The following is a 22,078-nucleotide window of genomic DNA, read 5'->3' on the forward strand; positions in this document are numbered from 1 at the left end:
CCCCCATCTTTCCTCCAACCACTGTCACAGTGTAACCCCCATATCATATATGCACATAATGTAACTGTATAATATATAGGCACAGATATACCCCCATCTTTCCTCCAACCACTGTCACAGTGTAACCCCCATATCATATATGCACATAATGTAACTGTATAATATATAGGCACAGATATACCCCCATCTTTCCTCCAACCACTGTCACAGTGTAACCCCCATATCATATATGCACATAATATAACTGTATAATATATAGGCACAGATATACCCCCATCTTTCCTCCAACCACTGTCACAGTGTAACCCCCATATCATATATGCACATAATGTAACTGTATAATATATAGGCACAGATATACCCCCATCTTTCCCCAACCACTGTCACAGTGTAACCCCCATATCATATATGCACATAATGTAACTGTATAATATATAGGCACAGATATACCCCATCTTTCCCCCAACCACTGTCACAGTGTAACCCCCATATCATATATGCACATAATGTAACTGTATAATATATAGGCACAGATATACCCCCATCTTTCCCCCAACCACTGTCACAGTGTAACCCCCATATCATATATGCACATAATGTAACTGTATAATATATAGGCACAGATATACCCCCAACTTTCCTCCAATCACTGTCACAGTGTAACCCCCATATCATATATGCACATAATGTAACGGTATAATATATAGGCACAGATATACCCCCAACTTTCCTCCAACCACTGTCACAGTGTAACCCCCATATCATATATGCACATAATGTAACTGTATAATATATAGGCACAGATATACCCCCAACTTTCCTCCAACCACTGTCACAGTGTAACCCCCATATCATATATGCACATAATGTAACTGTATAATATATAGGCACAGATATACCCACATCTTTCCTCCAACCACTGTCACAGTGTAACCCCCATATCATATATGCACATAATGTAACTGTATAATATATAGGCACAGATATACCCCCATCTTTCCTCCAACCACTGTCACAGTGTAACCCCCATATCATATATGCACATAATGTAACTGTATAATATATAGGCACAGATATACCCCCATCTTTCCTCCAACCACTGTCACAGTGTAACCCCCATATCATATATGCACATAATGTAACTGTATAATATATAGGCACAGATATACCCTATTATTCCATTGCCTTGACTCTCATTACTTCCTGATTGATTTACTACTAATGACAGTTCATATCTCGCTCACAAACTCACAGCACATGTTGTATTTTCCATTGGTCAATCTATACACGAAATGACTGGATTCCTGTTTCAGTTCATACTGGTTGAATCCATGCTGTGTGCCAATTGCACTGAAGGGTTTCCCTGCAATTCCATTTTGGGAGCTTACATAATGACAGATAGAAGAGATGCCTCTGTGTCAGGGTCCCCTTCACATTCATCCCCCGTGTTCTCTAAAAATAACCAAACTCCAATTCCCTGCAGGGCTTGGGGAGCTCTGGAAGCCTGGGAATTAGTCAGATGCAATATGATGAGATAAATGTTTGAGCAAGCAGAAAATAGGGATTGATGGCACCCATGAGCTCTGGAAAAAGCTTGAAGCTGTGCAAATAAATCTTAATTTTCCAAGAAATCTCATGAATCCTATTTTAATAACTTTATGAGCCCCTCTGCGAGCAGAGAAAGAAAATTTCCATGTCAAGAAGTATAAGCTGCTCACAGGCCAATGAGCTTTTAAGATAATCTCCCCGAACTGCTAGAATGTAAATCGACGACGGGATGGCACTCAGAACGCTTCGTTTTCCGAAGTCGCCCGAAGTTTCCTCACTAGGAAACTTTGGGCGACTTCGGAAATTGAAGCGCTCTGAGTGCCATCGCATTGGCGATTTACATTCTAGCTGGCGGGTGTGCCCTGACCCTAAGAACAATCTGATTGATACCCTGCTTCGTTTTCCGAAGTCGCCCGAAGTTGCCTCACGAGGAAACTTTGGGCGACTTCGGAAAATGTAGCGCTCCAAGTGCCATCCAGCCACTGATTTAGATTCTAGCCGGCGGGAAGGCAGTTCGGAGAGAATAGTTGCCCAGCGACAAATCTCCTCTTCTTCGGGCGACTTATTTCCCGAACTGCCTTCCCGCCGGCTAGAAACTAAATCAGAGGCTGGATGGTAATCGGAGCGCTTCATTTTCCGAAGTTGCCTCACAAGGAAACTTTGGGCGACTTCTGAAAACGAAGCGCTCTAAGTGCCATCCCACCGGCGGGAAGGCAGTTCGGGGAGATTAGTCGTCAGAAGAAAAGGCAATGTGTCGCCGGGCGACTAATCTCCCCAAATCTCCACGTGTGCCTCTGCCCTTAATAGTCACTAAATACGGATATGGGACCTGTTATCCAGAATGCTCTGGTTTTCTGGATAGCAGATTTTTCTGTAATTTGGATCTGCAAATCATATAAACCCAATAATCTGGTTTTGCTTCAGATACGGATTAATTACATTTTAGTTTAGATTAAGTACAAGCTACTGTTTTATTATTACAGAGAAAATGGAAAGTCTATAGGAGACAACCATCCCTTTATTCAGAGCTTTGTAGACAATAGGTTTCCGGATAATGGATCCCATGCACGTCATTTCTTTTATGAATAAAACTTAATAGAGCTGGTGTATATTCCTTACAATACACTATCTGGAGTCATTTGCAAACTTTTGCCTCTCGTTTTCATGCTTTTGTTGGGTTTATTAACCCTTAAAAAGAACATAGTGGCAAATTCCCTAACCCACGAAAATTCGCCAGCGATGGCTTCGCAGCCATCGCAACACTTCGTCAGGCGTAAATTCGCTAGGACAACGCTAATTCACTAAGATGTTTCTTCCAGGACGCCTAACGCTGGCGAATTTTCACTAGTGTTACTTCGGCAATCAAAGCAAAGATGCGCTAGCGTTGCCTAATTTTCATAGGGCGGCAAATTAAAAAGTTACATGGACATATATGTTGCAGAAAATACATTACATTACACAAGTCCAAGCCTTAATAAAAAAAATAGAATAGAGTTGTTATAATGCCCTACACATGAGCCCACTGTATAGTTTATGTTCCATATGTTAGAAAATGTGTGTAATTTTCACCAGCATTAGTCACTCCGCCCTTTAGCAAATCTACCCCATAGAGTGATCATTTCATTGTTTTTCTACTTTCCCTGTACTATTTAACTCAACAGACACGGGCAGGGTAAAAATCCAGCCAAAAGTGCAGAAATATTTACATTTCCAGCAAATATGTTTCTGATGGATCAGCCGTTCTATATTTAGTTCTGCCCGATTCAGTTTTCAAGGTAATCACACAAAAAAAGGTGCTTTGTCTTGCCATTATTTATTAGCGAGCGGTGCGAGATGAATCTGTGAGCTAAAGTATAATAAGGTGGCTCATTGGGTTTGAATGGAGGGGAATTATAAGAGAACACAGCAGGCCTGGTTATCTGGAGTTTCTACAGAGGGGCTGCTCTAAGAGGCCATGGACAGTCCGGCAGGGCGTTATTTGGGCCAGTGGTGTAACTAGATGTTACTGCCTCATGGGGCCCCCTGTACCTTCTGGACCGCCACCCACTGCAGCCGCAGGGTCTGCTCTCTCTGTAGTTACTACCTCTGTGTACTTAATAAATGAGAAGGAAAGGTTAAAACTAAGTAAGCCTTATCCAAAAGGTCCACCTAAATACACCAGTAAACCCTCAAAGTAATGCTGCTCTGTCAAAAGAAACACAGCATTTCTTTCCTTCTATTGTGTACACATGGGCTTCTGTATCAGACTTCCTGCCTTCAGCTTAAACCTCCTTGCCCTGGGCGTGAGCATGCTCAGTTTGCTCCTCTCCCCCCCCCCTCTTCCCTTCTCTGCTGTAATCTGAGCTCAGAGCTATGAGTGAGCAGGGAGAGACTCAGGCAGGAAGTGATGTCACCCCAAGCTAATATGGCAGCTGCTATCCTAAACAAACAGAGAGCTTCTAGAGCTTTTTTTAGGTATGGTAAAACATTCTACAGAATAAATATAGCATTCTAGCTTGCATTATTGTGGCTAATCTATTGGCAATGAAATGCCTCCGTAGCTTTCCTTCTCCTTTAAAATGCCAGGGCCTATTCTAAATCCTAGTTCAGACTTGCACTCGGGGCCACTCCTGCCATGAGGCAAGGTGAGATTCTTGCATCAGGCAGCCGGTTGCAAGGGGTGGCAAAAAGCCGTCTCTTGTAACTTTAAGAGCCAAATTTCCGGGGTTTAACCAGGAAATTCAGCTCCGCTAGTGCAAAGAGTGAAATTGAGCTCAATGCACTAGCGAAGCTGATTTTTAAGCACGGAGCGGGAGAGGGGGTCGGCATCTGCCCCAGAATCGGCACTGCTTGCACACAGCCCTTGCCCACCAATAATCTTGTTTGTATGGCCTTTAGGATGATGGAGCAGTTCAGTTAAACCTGCGGGCAAGCACATAAGTGAAATGACCAATGCACTTATTTATATATAATCCACCCTCCCCCCCAGCAGGACCCCTTTGGGTGTTAGAATAAAACCAGTGTTACAATAATGCCCTTGCATTGATGTATATAAAGCACGTCAGTACTGTTGGATACAGCATAAGAAGGTGCCAGTAATGGTGAGCGGTGGGCGCAAGAGATGCAATCGATGAGGGGATTATTATATTCACGTCACTGGTTATTTTGTATTTTCCCACAGACGCCGCCGGAGGCAACAAAACTGCATCATAAGTCAAGTGGCCTCATTGCTAAGTTCTTGCCTGCAAATCCCCGAAAGTGGAACAGTATTTCACACACCTTTCACCGTAAAACCTCCTCGCTATTTGCGCACTCAGCCACTAAGTTGTCATTATCGGAGAGTCTTTCAGTATAATCAGCAGTCACTTATTCCGCACACAAAGCCCAGCATTACGGCAGCAGAAGAGTGAAGCACTTTGCTCTATTCATTCGGCACAGCCTGAGCTTTTAGCCGCGCTTATTCGGCACTGAAAATCGGCACTTGCCTCATTACGCACAGCGAAGAGCTCACAGCTAAGTGATCACTGCGCACAATGGAACTGCAGGAATTCCACTGCCTCGTGTTTAAGTCCCATTGCACTAGAAATCAATAACCCAAATGAATTCTTCTGCAAAAATCTGAAGTAGCATGAATCTCATCGATCAAAGGTTACTGTTCGATCAAAAATGTACGTTTGTCAAAATTAAAAGGGGACCTGTCACCCAGACATAATAAGATGGAAATTAAAGTCCATTTTCAATTAAACTTAAAACCGTTTTTTTTTTTTTTAAACATATCCATACTCGTACTTAAAAAGTCTTGGATGTCAATCATATGTTGTCTGCCCCTCCTCTATGCCTTGGTAATGCTTTTCAATCTATTCCTTTTCTGCAGTGATCTAACTGGCATGCCTGGGGTCAACTGTTTATTGTTCATTTTCTGCAGTCATCTTACTGGCATGTCTTTGGTTAATGTGCTCATAAGCCATTTCTGCAGTGATATTACTTGCCTGGGGTGAATATGTCCATTGTCTATTTCTTCCTTGCATGTCTGGGGTTAATATGCTGATTGGCCTTTTCTTACTGGCATGTCTGGGGTTAAAATACTAATTGGTTATTTCTTATTGGTATGTTTGAGGTTAACATGTACATTAATGCACACGCTGACCATTGTTATTGGCATCTCTGTGCTTAATATTCTTATTGGTCATTTCTGCAGTGATATTACATGAATGGCTGGGGAATTATTTTAAAACTGTGGCTAAAAATGTTGGTTACATGTGTACAAGACGGGGTAGCAAAAGCCGAGACAGGTAGTGGCAGCAGTTTTGGGATGAGGATCTATGGTGGGCCGCAGGTACCCCAGTTCAGGCTTGGACTGGCAATTTGTGGGTTCTGGCAAATGCCAGAGGGGCTGCTGTAAGATGCCATAGACAGTCACTATTTATTGTGCTGGTGGGGCCTCTATGTCCTTGAAATTCCAGGACCTATTTTGACTCCCAGTCCAGATGTACCCCAGTTTGACTCTGGATTTAATCCTCACTCTGTCATCTGATTGTTGTGATTTGCCCATTGTACTGCATGGACAGCGCCAGATTTGTTTGCCGGCCGCCCCTAGGCCACGCGGTCCGACCAGGTGGCCGCGCGGTCCTAGCGCCCGCCTACACTTTCCCAGCGTGCCGGCGAAAAAGCGCCGGTGCAGCTGGTGTAATTAAATCGGGACGCACGCGCCACAAATCCGGGCCTGTGCACAGAGATTGTTATATGGTAATGTGATAAAATGTATTTCAGCTGTGCCGCTTTTCCTTCCAGTTTTATAAATCCTGTAATATGTTTATGGAGATATGTCAAAATTGACTGCCTGGCAGTGTTCTCATTACTGTTTTACTGGTCTCCAGACAAATGCGCATTAATAAAATGTTATAAAGTTACGGTATCTCTGCCTTATGTGTTCAAGTCCTCTTGCCTGCTGCACTGACCATCCCTAGGCTGAGTGTGTGCACGTGGGTCGGTGCAACAGAAAAGCGGGTTACACCAGCAGATAATATAAATATGGAGGGATATGGATGGCTCTTATGGTGGTGCCCAGCATATGACAACATATAATAGGAGAATTATTACGATTTTTAACTGCAGCCGCATAGCTTTTATTTAAATAGATTCTCACCATTAATATTTCAAGGACATTGATTATCTGAGCTCAGCAGCCGACAGAGGCAGAACCATCTCCCAGATGCAACTTCTCACCGGCACCTTGGATTTTATTGACTGTGACGGTTACCCATTCACATTGAGGAGAAAGGTCTCCATGGGGCATTTGTACATGAGTGACAACACAAGGACAGTTATTAGTTTTCTCACTATTTTTGGTGCATTTGCCACCAGCTGAGAAAAGGGGGATAGAATTCTAAAGATGAAGGGCTATAAAAGGGCATTATCCAGCAGAGACTGGTTGGGTCCAACAACTACTTAGGGAGGAATCAGTCTATAAATGAAGTGGGAGCTGTAAGTGACATTCCAGCGCAGCAGTTTTACAGGATCACTGGTACTGCTATTTTGCCCCAGTATATCCATCTTTACTTACTTTTTTTTCCATCTTACCAAACTGTCTCTGTCTTGCCCTACTGTCTCCATCTTGCTCCTCTCTTCTTGCCTTACTGTCTCCATCTCATCCTACTGCTGCCATCTTTCCCTGCTGTTACCATTTTTATTGGTTGTCTCTAAGCTAGGGCTGTCATCTGTCTGGTTTTGACCCGGACAGACTGGTTTTCATAAGGGCTTCCCAGATCAAAACCTGCCCAAATTAGAAAAACAAGGCAGGATTCTCCATGACTGACACAGAGATTGGCTAAACATATCCCAACACAGCTGCCCAGTGTCCCTCCCGTAATGACTCATGCCCCACCCCATGACACCACATACATGCCCCCTGTCAGGACAGCTAATTGTAAGGAGCGATCGCCAGTGCGTCCTTCCATGGCGGTGTCCTGTCCAAGATGGCGGCGTCCAGGGAGAACCATGTGGCTATCCGTCAACAGCGGGTCAATCTGGACGCAGCATCATGACACCTGTGTCAAATGTCATGACGCCGGCATCAAATTATGCAGCATCAGCGCGCAACGTCAGCGTGTGACGCATGATGTCATTGCACATTTTGGCGTGAAAACTCACCTATAAAAGGACGCCAGAAGATCTCAGCCATTGCCCGATTATACTGTCAGGGCCCGAAGGCTCAGTTTGTAGTTGCGGACCAAGGAGGAAGCTGTAGGCTTCAAAACACAGTTTGTGGTACAAAAGGGGTCAAGAAGAAGAGTAGTCAATCCAGGCAAAAGGTCAATTCAGGCAGTCAGGATACAGGCCAAAGTCAAGATCAGGAGTTCAAAAACAATAAATCACACCCAGAAACACTACAGAGTTAAACCAATAATCAGGAAATGGCCGAGATCTTCTGGCGTCGTTTTATAGGTGAATTTTCACGCCAAAACGTGCATGATGACGTTAAGCGTCACGCGCTGACTTTGTACGTCAACGCTGATCGTCAAGACGCTGCATCCAGATCGATGTGCTGGCGTCAGATAGCCACATGGTCCCCCCTGGGCGCCGCTATCTTGGATAGGACGCCACTACAGAAGGACGCGCCGGCGAGCGCTCCTTACACTAATAGAGGAAAGGTGGCAACCATACTATAAGCCCTACAGTTTCTCTGTTGCTCTGTTGTCACCCCCATGATCTACTGTCGCTATCATACCCCGCTATACATTCTATATTGCTATTTCACCATTTTCTGCACAGCTGCTCACTAGGGGACCAATATTTGCAGGGCCCAGGACAGTTGTCCCTTCCTCAATCCCCCACTGCAGTGCACTTATTCCCATGTTCTTAAGATGGGGAAAGATCCCACCAGAGAGGAAAACTGCACCCAAGTGCTGATCCATCATACACAATAGACTACTGACAGTCAACAGTTGCCAGATTGGCATTTAAAGGGCATGTAAAGGCAAAAAATTTAAATCCCATTTTTACTTTCATTAAAGGGATCCTGTCATCGGAAAACATGTTTTTTTTCTTCAAAACGCATCAGTTAATAGTGCTACTCCAGCAGAATTCTGCACTGAAATCCGTTTCTCAAAAGAGCAAACAGATTTTTTTATATTCAATTTTGAAATCTGACATGGGGCTAGACATTTTGTCAATTTCCCAGCTGCCCCCAGTCATGTGACTTGTGCCTGCACTTTAGGAGAGAAATGCTTTCTGGCAGGCTGCTGTTTTTCCTTCTCAATATAACTGAATGTTTTGTTTGGCTGCTGGGGGGGGGAAGGAAGGATGGTGATATCACTCTAACTTGCAGTACAGCAGTAAAGAGTGAGTGAAGTTTATCAGAGCACAAGTCACATGACTTGGGGCAGCTGGGAAATTGACAAAATACCTAGCCCCATGTCAGATTTCAAAATTGAATATAAAAAAATCTGTTTGCTCTTTTGAGAAATGGATTTCAGTGCAGAATTCTGCTGGAGTAGCACTATTAACTGATGCGTTTTGAAGAAAAAAAACATGTTTTCCGATGACAGGATCCCGTGAAATTCTCCCTTCATTTACTGCTATGGATAGGAATTGTCAGACGGTCCCTAACTGCTCTGCAGGGAAACAATCATACTTATGAACAGCAGGGGGAGCCCCCGCCTTACTTCCCAGCCATGCAGAACTCAAGCAGCTTTGTTTGTTTCCCAATAGAGCAGTCGGTGACTGTGTAGAGATTTGTATTGGATTTTATTTTTGCCTTTACATCCCCTTTACTGTTTCCAACTCCAGCTGCAGGGACAAAGATCATGGAGCCAGATTTAAAGAGGTAAACTGGGATTCTATTTGGAGGATTATTTTACTGCAGCCACTGGTTCTGGAGAGTTGGAGAAAGTTTGTATTAAACAATACAAAAACTTGTAAAATTAGATTACATGACAACACAGGACCCAGCGCAGTCTGTATATTCTGTTTATAAATCAGTCTTGCTGTATCTGCTGTATGGCAGATATTATTTGGCTGTTTTGATCATTTATGACGATCCCTAAGCAGCCCAGACCACACTGAGCATGTGCACAGTCTTAGTCTTGCAAAGATGTATAACAAAGTTACAAGATGGTGACCCCCTGTGGCCAACTTTGAAAATATAAATCATTTGTTTGATTGGGCTTTTGGTGCAGTAAGTTCATGTTTATGTTTAGTATACAAAACACAGCATTTCTAGCCTTATTCTATTTTAGACTTTGCTTCCCCTTTAATATCTGTCCATGCATGTGCAACTCAGGTCAATGTCAACAAGCTCATATCCCTCTCACTGTGTCTTCAATATCAAAAGCCTCCTGGTGAATTTTATTGTCTTGTGATTCCCAGTCCATTCAAGTTCCCCCAGTTCTTTGTTAAAATTATGTGCGGCTCCTGTCTCTACCCTCGATTATTCATTCTATACTATGCAATAGATGTAATTCCCAGCGAGTCTGAATTCCCTGCTCCAAGTCCTTACAAGACTCCTCTGCCTGGTGTTCCCAAGCGTTTCGATAAACAAAGAGAGGAAATCTCAAGGCTAATGTAAACCCCTTTCCCTTGTGACTCTCTGTCTTTCTCCCCCTGCATGTACATAATAACTCTGATCATCTCAAAATATACATACACAGAAAACAGCAGTTCTAGACAATAATTGTCCCTGTTGCTAAGTAACCAGAAATGAGAAGCCACGATCTGAGTGTTCCGCGTGATCTACATCAATTTTGAACGCAGCAATTTTTTAACCTTAGCCAAGGTAACATTACCAACACAGCATCGTGCTACTGCTTCTTCCATTAAAGGGGTACAGTGATAAAATCGCTTTAATTATTAGGCGCTGTAATTGGCGCTGGTAGTTTTTTTTTCTTTATAAATACATCCACTGTTCCAAAAACAACAAATAGATAATATATACCAGCGTGTAGTTTGCACTCCATTTGTATAATCAAGTTGCCTGGCTGCCAGGATAAATAAAAACAAATTAATATCATAGAAAACTGCACTCACAGCTCTGCTGAAAGCGAAACATTAGTTAAATAAGTGACCACTTATTTCACTTTGGAAGACCAGTAAGTGCAGTTTTATTCGATGTTATGAAATATATAATATAAAATATTTTTTTAAATTTTATACTAGATGCTCCAGTCATTAAGCAGGGTGGGACTGCTTTTCACAATGGGGATCAGATAGGATCTGTGCAGCCACTGGGACAGAATGCTCTGTTAAACAGATAGCTAGAATCTCAGCCATAAAGCAGGACAGGACTGCTGCTTACAATGGGGATCAGATAGGACCTGTGCAGCCACTGGGACAGAATGCTCTGTTATACAGATAGCTAGAATCTCAGCCATAAAGCAGGGCAGGACTGTTGCTTACAATGGGGATCAGATAGGATCTGCGCTGTCACTGGGACAGAATGCTCTGTTATACAGATAGCTAGAATCTCAGCCATAAAGCAGGACAGGACTGCTGCTTACAATGGGGATCAGATAGGATCTGTGCAGCCACTGGGACAGAATGTTCTGTTATACAGATAGCTAGAATCTAAGCCATAAAGCAGGACAGGACTGCTGCTTACAATGGGGATCAGATAGGATCTGTGCAGCCACTGGGACAGAATGCTCTGTTATATAGAAAGCTAGAATCTCAGCCATAAAGCAGGACAGGACTGCTGCTTATAATGGGGATCAAATAGGATCTGTGCAGCCACTGGGACAGAATGCTCTGTTATATAGATAGCTAGAATCTCGGCCATAAAGCAGGACAGGACTGCTGCTTACAATGGGGAGCAGATAGGATCTGTGCAGCCACTGGAACAGAATGCTCTGTTATACAGATAGCTAGAATCTCAGCTGCCATAAAGCAGGAAAGGACTGCTGCTTACAATGGGGATCTGATAGGATCTGTGCAGCCATTGGGACAGAATGTTCTGTTATATAGATAGCTAGAATCTCAGCCATAAAGCAGGACAGGACTGCTGCTTACAATGGGGATCAGATAGGATCTGTGCAGCCACTGGGACAGAATGCTCTGTTATACAGATAGCTAGAATCTCAGCCATAAAGCAGGGTAGGACTGCTGGTTATAATGGGGATCAAATAGGATCTGTTCAGCCACTGGGACAGAATGATCTCAGCCATAAATGTTTTCATTTACATTACATTCTAAATAAATGTAAAAATCCCAAGCATTTGAGGGATCCTGTATGTGTATTTAAAAATGATGAATTTACTTGCAACACAGACAACAGAATATCTGGCACCACCTAGAGGCCATTCACTAGTACAGCAGAGGCAGTCAAATCAGGTTACAGAGTAAAAACAAAGAATAAAATGACTAGAGGTATACGGATAAAATAAATATTACATTTGCCTAACTCTTCCTATAGCCTCTGTGATAACTGCACCCTTTCCTGCATACCTTCTCCCTGTAGCTTTACATTAAGACAGCAAAGCAATCAGTGCTAATTAAAGTCAATATTCATGCATCTTTCTATTGTGGATACAGATGTCTGTAGATATTTTACCTTTTAATGTTACCTTTATTGAGAAATGTAATAAGATTCTATGTTGCACTTTATCCATGTTCCCTTTAACTTCATGCTACACAGGTCACACGTACCCCCCCTTTATGAACATTTATACCAACAACAAACAGCTCTGTATTATGGACACCTTATATGTTCCCTTAAACTTCATTTTTATTCCGACTATCCCCACCCCAAGATTCTTTATGCCAATCACAATGGCAGAGGTCCAAATCTGTTGCTAAATGTTGACATTGTATTTCTCCCGTCCATATCCAAACCAGACCCCAACCTCCCTAAGTCTTGGCTATTTTTACTGCCCCCAGGTCCTTACTTTGAGAGTTTGATTTCAATTTGCTGTCGTATCTCAAGTCTCTCCTCGTCCGTTCTCTGGGGAAAGATATTCCGGTCCTCAAGCTCCTGCTTGCTTGGACGGTTCCGAAGTTTTACAGTCAACAGTTCTTTCTTGTACCTTCTTGTCAATGTCCCTTTAATGAGACAGAGAGAATATGAGACAGAGGGATGATACAATATTTATCCCTCCAGCTGTTGCTTCCAGTGTGGATTGGCCTTTGGGATACCAGGGGGTCTCCAGATGGGCTACACAAAGATATTCCTTTCTAATTTCCTCCATAGGCATAAGCATATCCTACTTATGGGCCCTGGATATCAAGTTTCTGGTGGGACCTAGGTGGCCCTCATCCTATACCAGCTGTTTCAGTGCAACTCACTTTATCTAAGGAGTACTGTTGCTATCATTTGCACATTTTATCTTCCATGATGGAACAACCTCATGTAGATATGTCAGCCTCCTACAGGTTTCTGGTCATACCCTGGGATGTCTAACCACACTCTGTTACTCCCTGTTCCACCCCAACCATGCCCCCACCTGACCAGGCCTGGCATCTAAATCTGGGTAGGTTGACACCTCCGCCACAAGCCCTTCCTTACCAGAGATAATGGAGTTGTTTAACTCTTCCTCGTCCTGATATAACAGCACATCGTCTTTATGGCCCGAATCCCTGATCAAGTTTTCTTTATTTTCCTCAGAATCCTTGGCAGACAAACATTTGCCCTCTGCATCTCCCTCTTGGAAAGTGACATTGTCCTTGTTCTTCTCTACACTGGAGGGCCTGGAGGTTCGGAAATTCACCCTCTTCTTTGGAGAAGCTTTAATTTCCCGACCCTGAAAGCTTCAATTGAGAAAAATATTTATTGGTTACAGTTAGCCAATAGGCCAGTGATCCCCAACTAGTGGCTTATGAGCAACATGTTGCTCCTCAACCCCTTGTATGTTGCTCCCAGTGGCCTCAAAGCAGATGCTTACTTTGAATTCCTGGCTTGGAGGCAAGTTTTGGTTACATAAAAATTAAGATGTACTGCCAAACAGAGCCTCTTGTAGGCTGCCAGTGCATATATGGGCTATCAAATGGCCAATCAAAGATCTTATTTGGCATCTCCAGGAACTTTTTTCATGCTTGTGTTGCTCCCCAACTCTTTTTACATGTGAATGTGTAAAAAGGCTGGGGACCCCTGCAATAGGGCATCATACTGCTGTCATCATTGTTACTGCTTATGGACTCTGGAAAGTAGACCCCACCAAGGTAGCCATCTTTGATGTGACATGACAGGTGATTTTATATCAAAGTACAGAAAGAACTCAGATACTCACCTGTTTTGCCGGTGTTTAGTGGCTAGTGCCCTATGCAGCTCTTCGATGACTCTGCTTGGGGGTAAAGGCATATGTATGGCGGAGTGGTGAGGTGAACCACTTGGGCTAGAATGCCACCCTTGAGCAGTTTGGCCGTGCAGTTTAGTGGCTTTCTGGGTAGAAGGCTGGAAGAGGTCGGTGTGTCCTGAGATATGGGAGGAACCATTAGGGGTCGAGCTTTTCATTATGGTGTGGGGTGGGGACTTCAAGGTGATCTCTTCAACTTCATCATCTGCAAAGAGCCAAGGGATATATGGGATTAATCTGAGGACAATTGTACCACTGATATAGTAGGAAGCCTACCATCTCTTCTCAGCATTCTATGGTTCTCCAACAGCCTTCAATTGCTAAACTGATGAAGATTTATAGTTCAACTTCCACCATCAAATATCTGCAGGTACTTTCCATCTCCCTATGGTTCTACAGAGTTTATTCCTTCCAAGGCAAAATGTTATGTTGGGGTTTAAATCCTCAAGCAACCGAGAAGACGGCAAGCACAACCCTGGCTTTTGATGTTGTTGATTCTTATCTATATTACAGGGGAAGGTTAAAGGTGGGGGTAGTAGTCGTACCTGACACACACTGGTTAACCCAAGCATTTGCCTTTGGTTGGGACAGGGGCAGAAGTGGGGGGCTCGGGATCTGCATTGAGTTTGTCTCCAGAAGAGCAGTATCTACAGATTCAGAGAGTAGGATGGCCTGTAGGGTCCTCTCCACTGAGGTGAGGTTGGACTCCTTGAGGTCTTCAACCACCAGCAAGTCAATGTTACCTGCAGAGAGGGAAAAACAAGGGGTGCTATGTTGTTACCCACAAAATCAAATATAATTTTTACAACAGCAAAAACTGCAACTTACCCATCTTTAACAATAACTTCACTAGACAGGTTTCCTGCCCCATTAGTGTCCTCCCAGGGCAAATAAATCCAACTAATAATCATGTGCTCACCTATATTCATAGCACCTAGTCTTAGTGCTTCCTACTTCTAAGTTGTTCTCCTATCCATGTTGTGTACTGATTGTACCTGTATAATCTTGGCATAGACTTTGTCAGGTCACATTTTGACAAATTTACAGCCATGAAAACTCATGATAACCCAGTATGCTTATTGCTTGATGTTCAGAGGAGGCCTAAGAATTATACCTTCATGTTTACTTAGTTTTGTACAGCTGTACCTGCTTCCTCTTCATTCTGCTCTGGGACTTGATTCTCGTCAAAGGAGCTGGCAGTCAGCGGGGCAGAATTCTCTTGCTGGGTATCTTCCGGGTTTAAATCCTGGCAGATGGGGGGTGGAAGATCATTGTGGGTTTCCATCGCAGATCCATCAGCGGGACAAACTTTGGGTTCAGGTTCTGAAACATGATGGGGTGTATGGGTCTGTTAATGCCTGCAATCCACCTGACGACTGCCACTGAACCCAGCGTTTTACAGGCAATGGACCTGTAAGGGATTAGTTTGTTTTAAATCCACCTCCCTCACACCCCAGTCAGTCTTGTGTAGGTGCCCCATTTATACTCTATCTTTTGGGAATCTCACAAAAATAATCACAAGTTCAAGTGAAAGGCATTTAAGAGAGGGAAAAATTGCTGACACTCATTAGTGATGTATTTGCTTTATTTAAGGCTGTTAACCCTTTGCTACCCAGGCAGTGCAATGCCTGTTATTTGGAAAGATTAAATGGTTTATGCAGCTGTAAAGCAGATACAGGTAAGGGACCTGTTATCCAGAATGCTCTGGACCTGGGGTTTTCCAGATAAGGGATATCCATACCATAAGATCTCCATACCTTATTACTACGACTAAAAAATCATTTAAGCATTAATGAAACCCAATGGGATTGTTTTGCCACTTTTATAAATTAATTATATCTTAGTTACTATTTTATTATTATTATTGCAGAGAAAAAATAAATCATTTTTAAAAATTGAAATTATTTGATTAAAATGGAGTCTATGGGAGATGGCCTTCCAGATAATGGGTTTCCAGATAATAATACCTGTATCATAAGATTTTTAATGCACTTGCTGTGTGCTACCATTAGAGTGCGCCGCTGCAGTGCCTATAATGTGCAGCAATGTTCAGTCATATATCAGTGTTATATCCCACTCTGGCCAGTAGAGGGCACAGCACATGTCATACTAACTAAACTGTGAGCAGCCAAAGTCTTGATTGTGCTTTTCAGGGAGATGAACCAACTGAATAGTGGCATGCTGTAGGTAGCAATTAATGCCGACCCATCACAGAAATTAGCATAAACGCACACGTCATTAGGCTTCAAGCTAACAGATGTGCCGTTCAGAAGATTTTTATTTTTAGAAGTTCGTATCCTCCCACTAATTAACCCTTCTGGCTGCTGGTGAGAGGAGAGGGGGTTTCACTGTACCATACAATACAAACTGTGTTTCCTTTTATTTGCCCTTTTAATGAAGGGTGGCCTGGGCAGTTGCTATTTTTGGCTAAGCCATACTTATAAAGCAAGGTTATGCAAAGCCAGACATTATAATATCATTGGAAGGCCATAGAGGCCCCTCATTGGTGGTTGCTGAATTAATGAGCTACAGTAGCTTAAAGAGCATGTAAAGGAAAAAAAAATCAAATCCCATTTTTACTTTCTTTAATGAAAAAGAAACCTATCTCCAATATACTTTAATTAAGAAATGTGTTCCGTTTTTATAAGAAACCTGACTGTATGCAGTGAAATTCTCCCTTCATTTACTGCTGTGGATAGGAATTGTCAGACGGTCCCTAACTGCTCTGCAGGGAAACAATCATACTTATGAACAGCAGGGGGAGCTGTTACTTCCCAGCCATGCAGAACTCAAGCAGCTTTGTTTGTTTCCCTGTAGAGCAGTCGGCGACTGTGTAGAGATTTATATTGGATTTTATATTTGCCTTTACATCCCTTTTACTGTTTCCAACTCCAGCTGCAGGGACAAAGATCATGGAGCCAGATTTAAACAGATAAACTGGAATTATATATGAAGGATTATTTGGTTGGAGAAAGTTTGTATTAAACAATACAAAAACTATAAAATCCACATTAGATTACATGACAACACAGGACCCAGTGCAGTCTATATATTCTGATTATTAATCAGTCTTGTTGTATCGGCTTCTGGCAGATATTATTTGACTTGTGCTGTTTTGATAATTTATGACGATCCCTAAGCAGCCCAGACCACACTGAGCATGTGCACAGTCTTGGTCTTGCAAAGATGTATAACAAAGTTACAAGATGGTGACCCCGGTATTCACCCCTGTGGCCAACTTTGAAAGTATATATCATTTGTTTGATTAGGCTTGAGGTGCAGTAAGTTCATGTTTATGTTTAGTATACAAAGTACAGCATTTCTAACCTTATTCTAGTTTAGACTTTACATCCCCTTTAAGTCAGAGAAAGGGAAAAGTTAAAGGGCAGGAATTCCCATTGGGCGTGGGAAATAATTTATACAGGTAAAGGTTATCGAAAACCTGTTATCCAGAAAGCTCCGAATTATGGAAAGGCCATCTCTCATAGACTCCATTTTATCCAAATAATCCAAATATTTAAAAATGATTTCCTTTTTCTCTGTAATAATAAAACAGTGCCTTGCACTTGATCTTAAGATATGAAGATCCAAATTTTGGAAAGATCACTTATCCAGAAAACCCCAGGTCCCAGGCATTCTGGATAACAGGTCCCATACCTATATTCATTTTCTGTTAAGGTTTTGCTCAGGGGCGTAACTACAGAGGAAGCAGACCCTGCGGCTGCAGGGGGGTAATGAAGTATAGGGGGGCCCATGAGGCCCAAATAATGGGCAATTTCAACATATATTGGTAAAATAGGGCAACATCTGGATATGTTGGGGGCCCTAAAATGAATTTGCTGTGGGGCCCAGTAACATCTAGTTACACCACTGGGTTTGCTGCTCCTGAGACAGCGTGACAGTAAATGACTTCCTTCCAGAGTCCAAAAACCCCACTGGGGCAGGAAGGTCAGCACTTACCTTGTTCCATAATCTCCAGCAGGCCCTTCTTAATGAGCTCCTCCCGACTTTGCTTGACGGATATCTTCTTCTCCAAGGCTGAAGAATGGTAGAGGGAAAAAGAACAGCAGATGAGTGAGGCTACAGTGCACAAGTCTAAGCCAAGGTAAAGAAGAACTCAAGGGGTCCAATCAGAGCTCATCACTGTACTATTTATCCTCAACCCAGAGTTATCCAAGTATAAAATAGATCATTGAAGTCTTTGTATTTTAAGTCCAGGGCCAATGAATATCATGAAAAGATGCAAATTTCTAGCAAGCGGTGCAGGTTCCCTTTCTGTAATGACATTAAGCTTGGGAGGAGAGCAAACAAAAAAGAATGTGGTCTGAAGCAAAAGATGTGGCCCGAAATGGTAACGTCAGTGGAACCATGAGTCAAGAGTAAGTAAAAGTGAGTCTTCCCAGCTTGCTAGAAAGGTTTTATAGCTGGAATGGCTATTCCTGTGTTGTTGCGTCATGCTTACCTGTTGTTTGCTTCAATTTCTCATTCTTTTTTTTCCTCCACTTCCATGGTTTGAAGATCCGGCCCAGCGTAGCCAGTTTGCTGTTCCTCCTGGCCGGGGGCGTGCGCGTCCCTGAGACCACATATTCCGTGCGCAGTGTCGGGGACTGAGCCATCTCCTCTGGTTTCCAGGAGGAAAGAAACAGAAATTACGAGTCAAGCACAAGTCAAAAGAAATGGAGCCAAAAGCTGCTGAGAGTCGTAGCACAGCATGACTGGCGATCAAGGCTGCAGCAAACAGTAGCCCAATGAGTAAGTGCCCATTCAGGCATGAAACGCGTTAGGCTTATGTATGTCCTAATAAAGTCTTTTTAACTCAACAATACTTGGGCTACTGCTGTACTAGTAATGGGTCTCACCCCATTTTGAATCCTGCATATATAAAAAATTGATTGGCAACCCTTAGACTGGGGGTTGTCCTGGTGAGAGACCATTTTATAACTTATAAATTTTCTTTTTCTCTTTATTTTGGATCTACGATTTTTTTGTTTAAGGGATAGAGCCACACACCAGTGCTCATGCGTTTATCTGCAGCAAATAGCACCCAAGAGAGTAAAATAGAACAACCACCCAGACAACTGTTACTGGCATAGTGCACCTTAAATTCCATCCAAAAGCAATTTTTTGAATAATGAAAGAGAATGTAATTCTAAGCAGCATATTCCCAATTTATATATTCATTATACAAAGCAGGAAGACTGGGAGAAGAGCAGGTACAATAGGGCAATATGGCAGCAGTAACATGGTAGAATTATGGGCCATAAAAGCACTCGCCAGGTATAACACCTTTTATAATCTTGTTTCTTGATATCCTTCTGTGAACCTTAATTGCCTTTAATAATGTATAAGTGCCCGCTGTTTATTTCTGTTAAGCCCAGAACCAGCTCAGACGGGACATGTACAGTTTCACTTCTTATAAGTAGACAAGGTTTGGGGTCAACAAACTGACATAATTCACGAAATAATGTATAAAATTCCCCCCCACCAATCACATAGCAACACTTCCATTTCCTCTAATGAACACCATAACTCCATCTCTCTCCTCTCTATACACAGAATCATCCTCTATAGACTGGCTCCATCACTCTATTTGTATATGTCATGCAAAGGTTTAATGCTGTCTGACCCAGAGGAACATTTCAAGCATCTCCCCATAGGACATGTCAGTGAGCTGTAAGCCTGGCACTTACTCATGCAAGGTGATATGATATGGGGAACCCCCATATCATATATGCACATAATGTAACTGTATAATATATAGGCACAGATATACCCCCATCTTTCCTCCAACCACTGTCACAGTGTAACCCCCATATCATATATGCACATAATGTAACTGTATAATATATAGGCACAGATATACCCCCATCTTTCCCCAACCACTGTCACAGTGTAACCCCCATATCATATATGCACATAATGTAACTGTATAATATATAGGCACAGATATACCCCCATCTTTCCTCCAACCACTGTCACAGTGTAACCCCCATATCATATATGCACATAATGTAACTGTATAATATATAGGCACAGATATACCCCCATCTTTCCTCCAACCACTGTCACAGTGTAACCCCAATATCATATATGCACATAATGTAACTGTATAATATATAGGCACAGATATACCCCCATCTTTCCCCCAACCACTGTCACAGTGTAACCCCCATATCATATATGCACATAATGTAACTGTATAATATATAGGCACAGATATACCCCATCTTTCCCCAACCACTGTCACAGTGTAACCCCCATATCATATATGCACATAATGTAACTGTATAATATATAGGCACAGATATACCCCATCTTTCCCCCAACCACTGTCACAGTGTAACCCCCATATCATATATGCACATAATGTAACTGTATAATATATAGGCACAGATATACCCCATCTTTCCGCCAACCACTGTCACAGTGTAACCCCCATATCATATATGCACATAATATAACTGTATAATATATAGGCACAGATATACCCCCATCTTTCCTCCAACCACTGTCACATTGTAACCCCCATATCATATCTGCACATAATGTAACTGTATAATATATAGGCACAGATATACCCCCATCTTTCCTCCAACCACTGTCACAGTGTAACCCCCATATCATATATGCACATAATGTAACTGTATAATATATAGGCACAGATATACCCCCATCTTTCCTCCAACCACTGTCACAGTGTAACCCCCATATCATATATGCACATAATGTAACTGTATAATATATAGGCACAGATATACCCCCATCTTTCCTCCAACCACTGTCACAGTGTAACCCCCATATCATATATGCACATAATGTAACTGTATAATATATAGGCACAGATATACCCCCATCTTTCCGCCAACCACTGTCACAGTGTAACCCCCATATCATATATGCACATAATATAACTGTATAATATATAGGCACAGATATACCCCCATCTTTCCTCCAACCACTGTCACATTGTAACCCCCATATCATATCTGCACATAATGTAACTGTATAATATATAGGCACAGATATACCCCCATCTTTCCTCCAACCACTGTCACAGTGTAACCCCCATATCATATATGCACATAATGTAACTGTATAATATATAGGCACAGATATACCCCCATCTTTCCTCCAACCACTGTCACAGTGTAACCCCCATATCATATATGCACATAATGTAACTGTATAATATATAGGCACATATATACCCCCATCTTTCCTCCAACCACTGTCACAATGTAACCCCCATATCATATATGCACATAATGTAACTGTATAATATATAGGCACAGATATACCCCCATCTTTCCTCCATCCACTGTCACGGTGTAACCCTAATATCATATATGCACATAATGTAACTGTATAATATATAGGCACATATCATATGAATATCTCTGGTGGTACAATGTGAATGAAAGTGAAAGGGGAGAGAAAGACTATGGAGAGCAGATGAGGAATCAGTATAAAGAGTAGGATAACATGGTGTAATATAATGAATAATAATAATAATGGCACAAGGGATGTTCTGGCTGCTGCTGTTTCGGGGTTTCCAGTCAGTGGCCGCCTGGCTCAAGTCTTGTTTACCTGCCGTTGCCAAACAGAATAATCCTCTGCATTAAACCTATACCTGAACTCCTTCCGATCATTGTACCACATCAGTAATGACCCTCCACTTTCCCATCTTGTGTATGATAAGGTGGGGTAGGGCAAGTAGGTGGGAAGGGTGCAGTCCACAATCAGCTCACTATCACCCCCAGGCACCCAATCTTGCATCTATTTGTTGTTCTCTGATAGTTCATGTTTTGTGGGCATGTCACATCAATGCTAGAGTCTGCTAGAGAAATGGGGACAGCAGCCAAATATGTGCTTTGGGGATCCAATATATGCTCCCAGCACCCTTTTGTTTTTAATTGATCCACCTCTGTCTTATACAGCCATTAAAATGGCATCAGCTGCCAAACTAGTCCTGCTAACTCCTCTCTCTCCACCCTACTCCCCTAATGTGAGAGTAACGTGAGGCCTGTAGTTCTTGCACATCTCCCCAATGAATCCCCCCTCTGGAGTACAACATCATGTGCAGCTGGAAGAGAATTGAGGGAAAAGATTCATGGGTGGAAGAGGGTTGTACTATCTGGCAGCTCCCACAGTGACACCATCTCCCCAATCAACTGCAGCTGCCACCTGCGTCTTTATGGTTTTCCTAAAGGCGCATGTACATTTGTTGAGTACCAATGCATCACCAGTCTGCAGTATTCCAGTACTTACGG

General features: G+C 42.5%; 1 protein-coding gene across 3 annotated transcripts in view; it reads right to left on the minus strand.

Moving 5' to 3' along the window:
- The window catches only part of phactr3.S (phosphatase and actin regulator 3 S homeolog), an 81,568-nt gene that overhangs the window by 34,615 nt on the left and 24,875 nt on the right, over positions 1-22,078 (minus strand). For all 3 annotated transcript variants that reach the window (XM_018238239.2, XM_018238237.2, XM_018238238.2), the window contains exons 2-8: positions 18,271-18,429; positions 17,769-17,846; positions 14,955-15,131; positions 14,354-14,551; positions 13,743-14,013; positions 13,022-13,263; positions 12,405-12,558 (exon numbers count right to left, since the gene is read on the minus strand). In XM_018238239.2, coding sequence (XP_018093728.1) covers positions 12,405-12,558; positions 13,022-13,263; positions 13,743-14,013; positions 14,354-14,551; positions 14,955-15,131; positions 17,769-17,846; positions 18,271-18,424 — 1,274 coding nt within the window. In that variant the 5' untranslated portion in view covers positions 18,425-18,429. The remainder of the gene's footprint in view (positions 1-12,404; positions 12,559-13,021; positions 13,264-13,742; positions 14,014-14,353; positions 14,552-14,954; positions 15,132-17,768; positions 17,847-18,270; positions 18,430-22,078) is intronic.

This window comes from Xenopus laevis, chromosome 9_10S, assembly GCF_017654675.1.
Source record: "Xenopus laevis strain J_2021 chromosome 9_10S, Xenopus_laevis_v10.1, whole genome shotgun sequence".
Lineage (NCBI taxonomy): Eukaryota > Metazoa > Chordata > Amphibia > Anura > Pipidae > Xenopus > Xenopus laevis.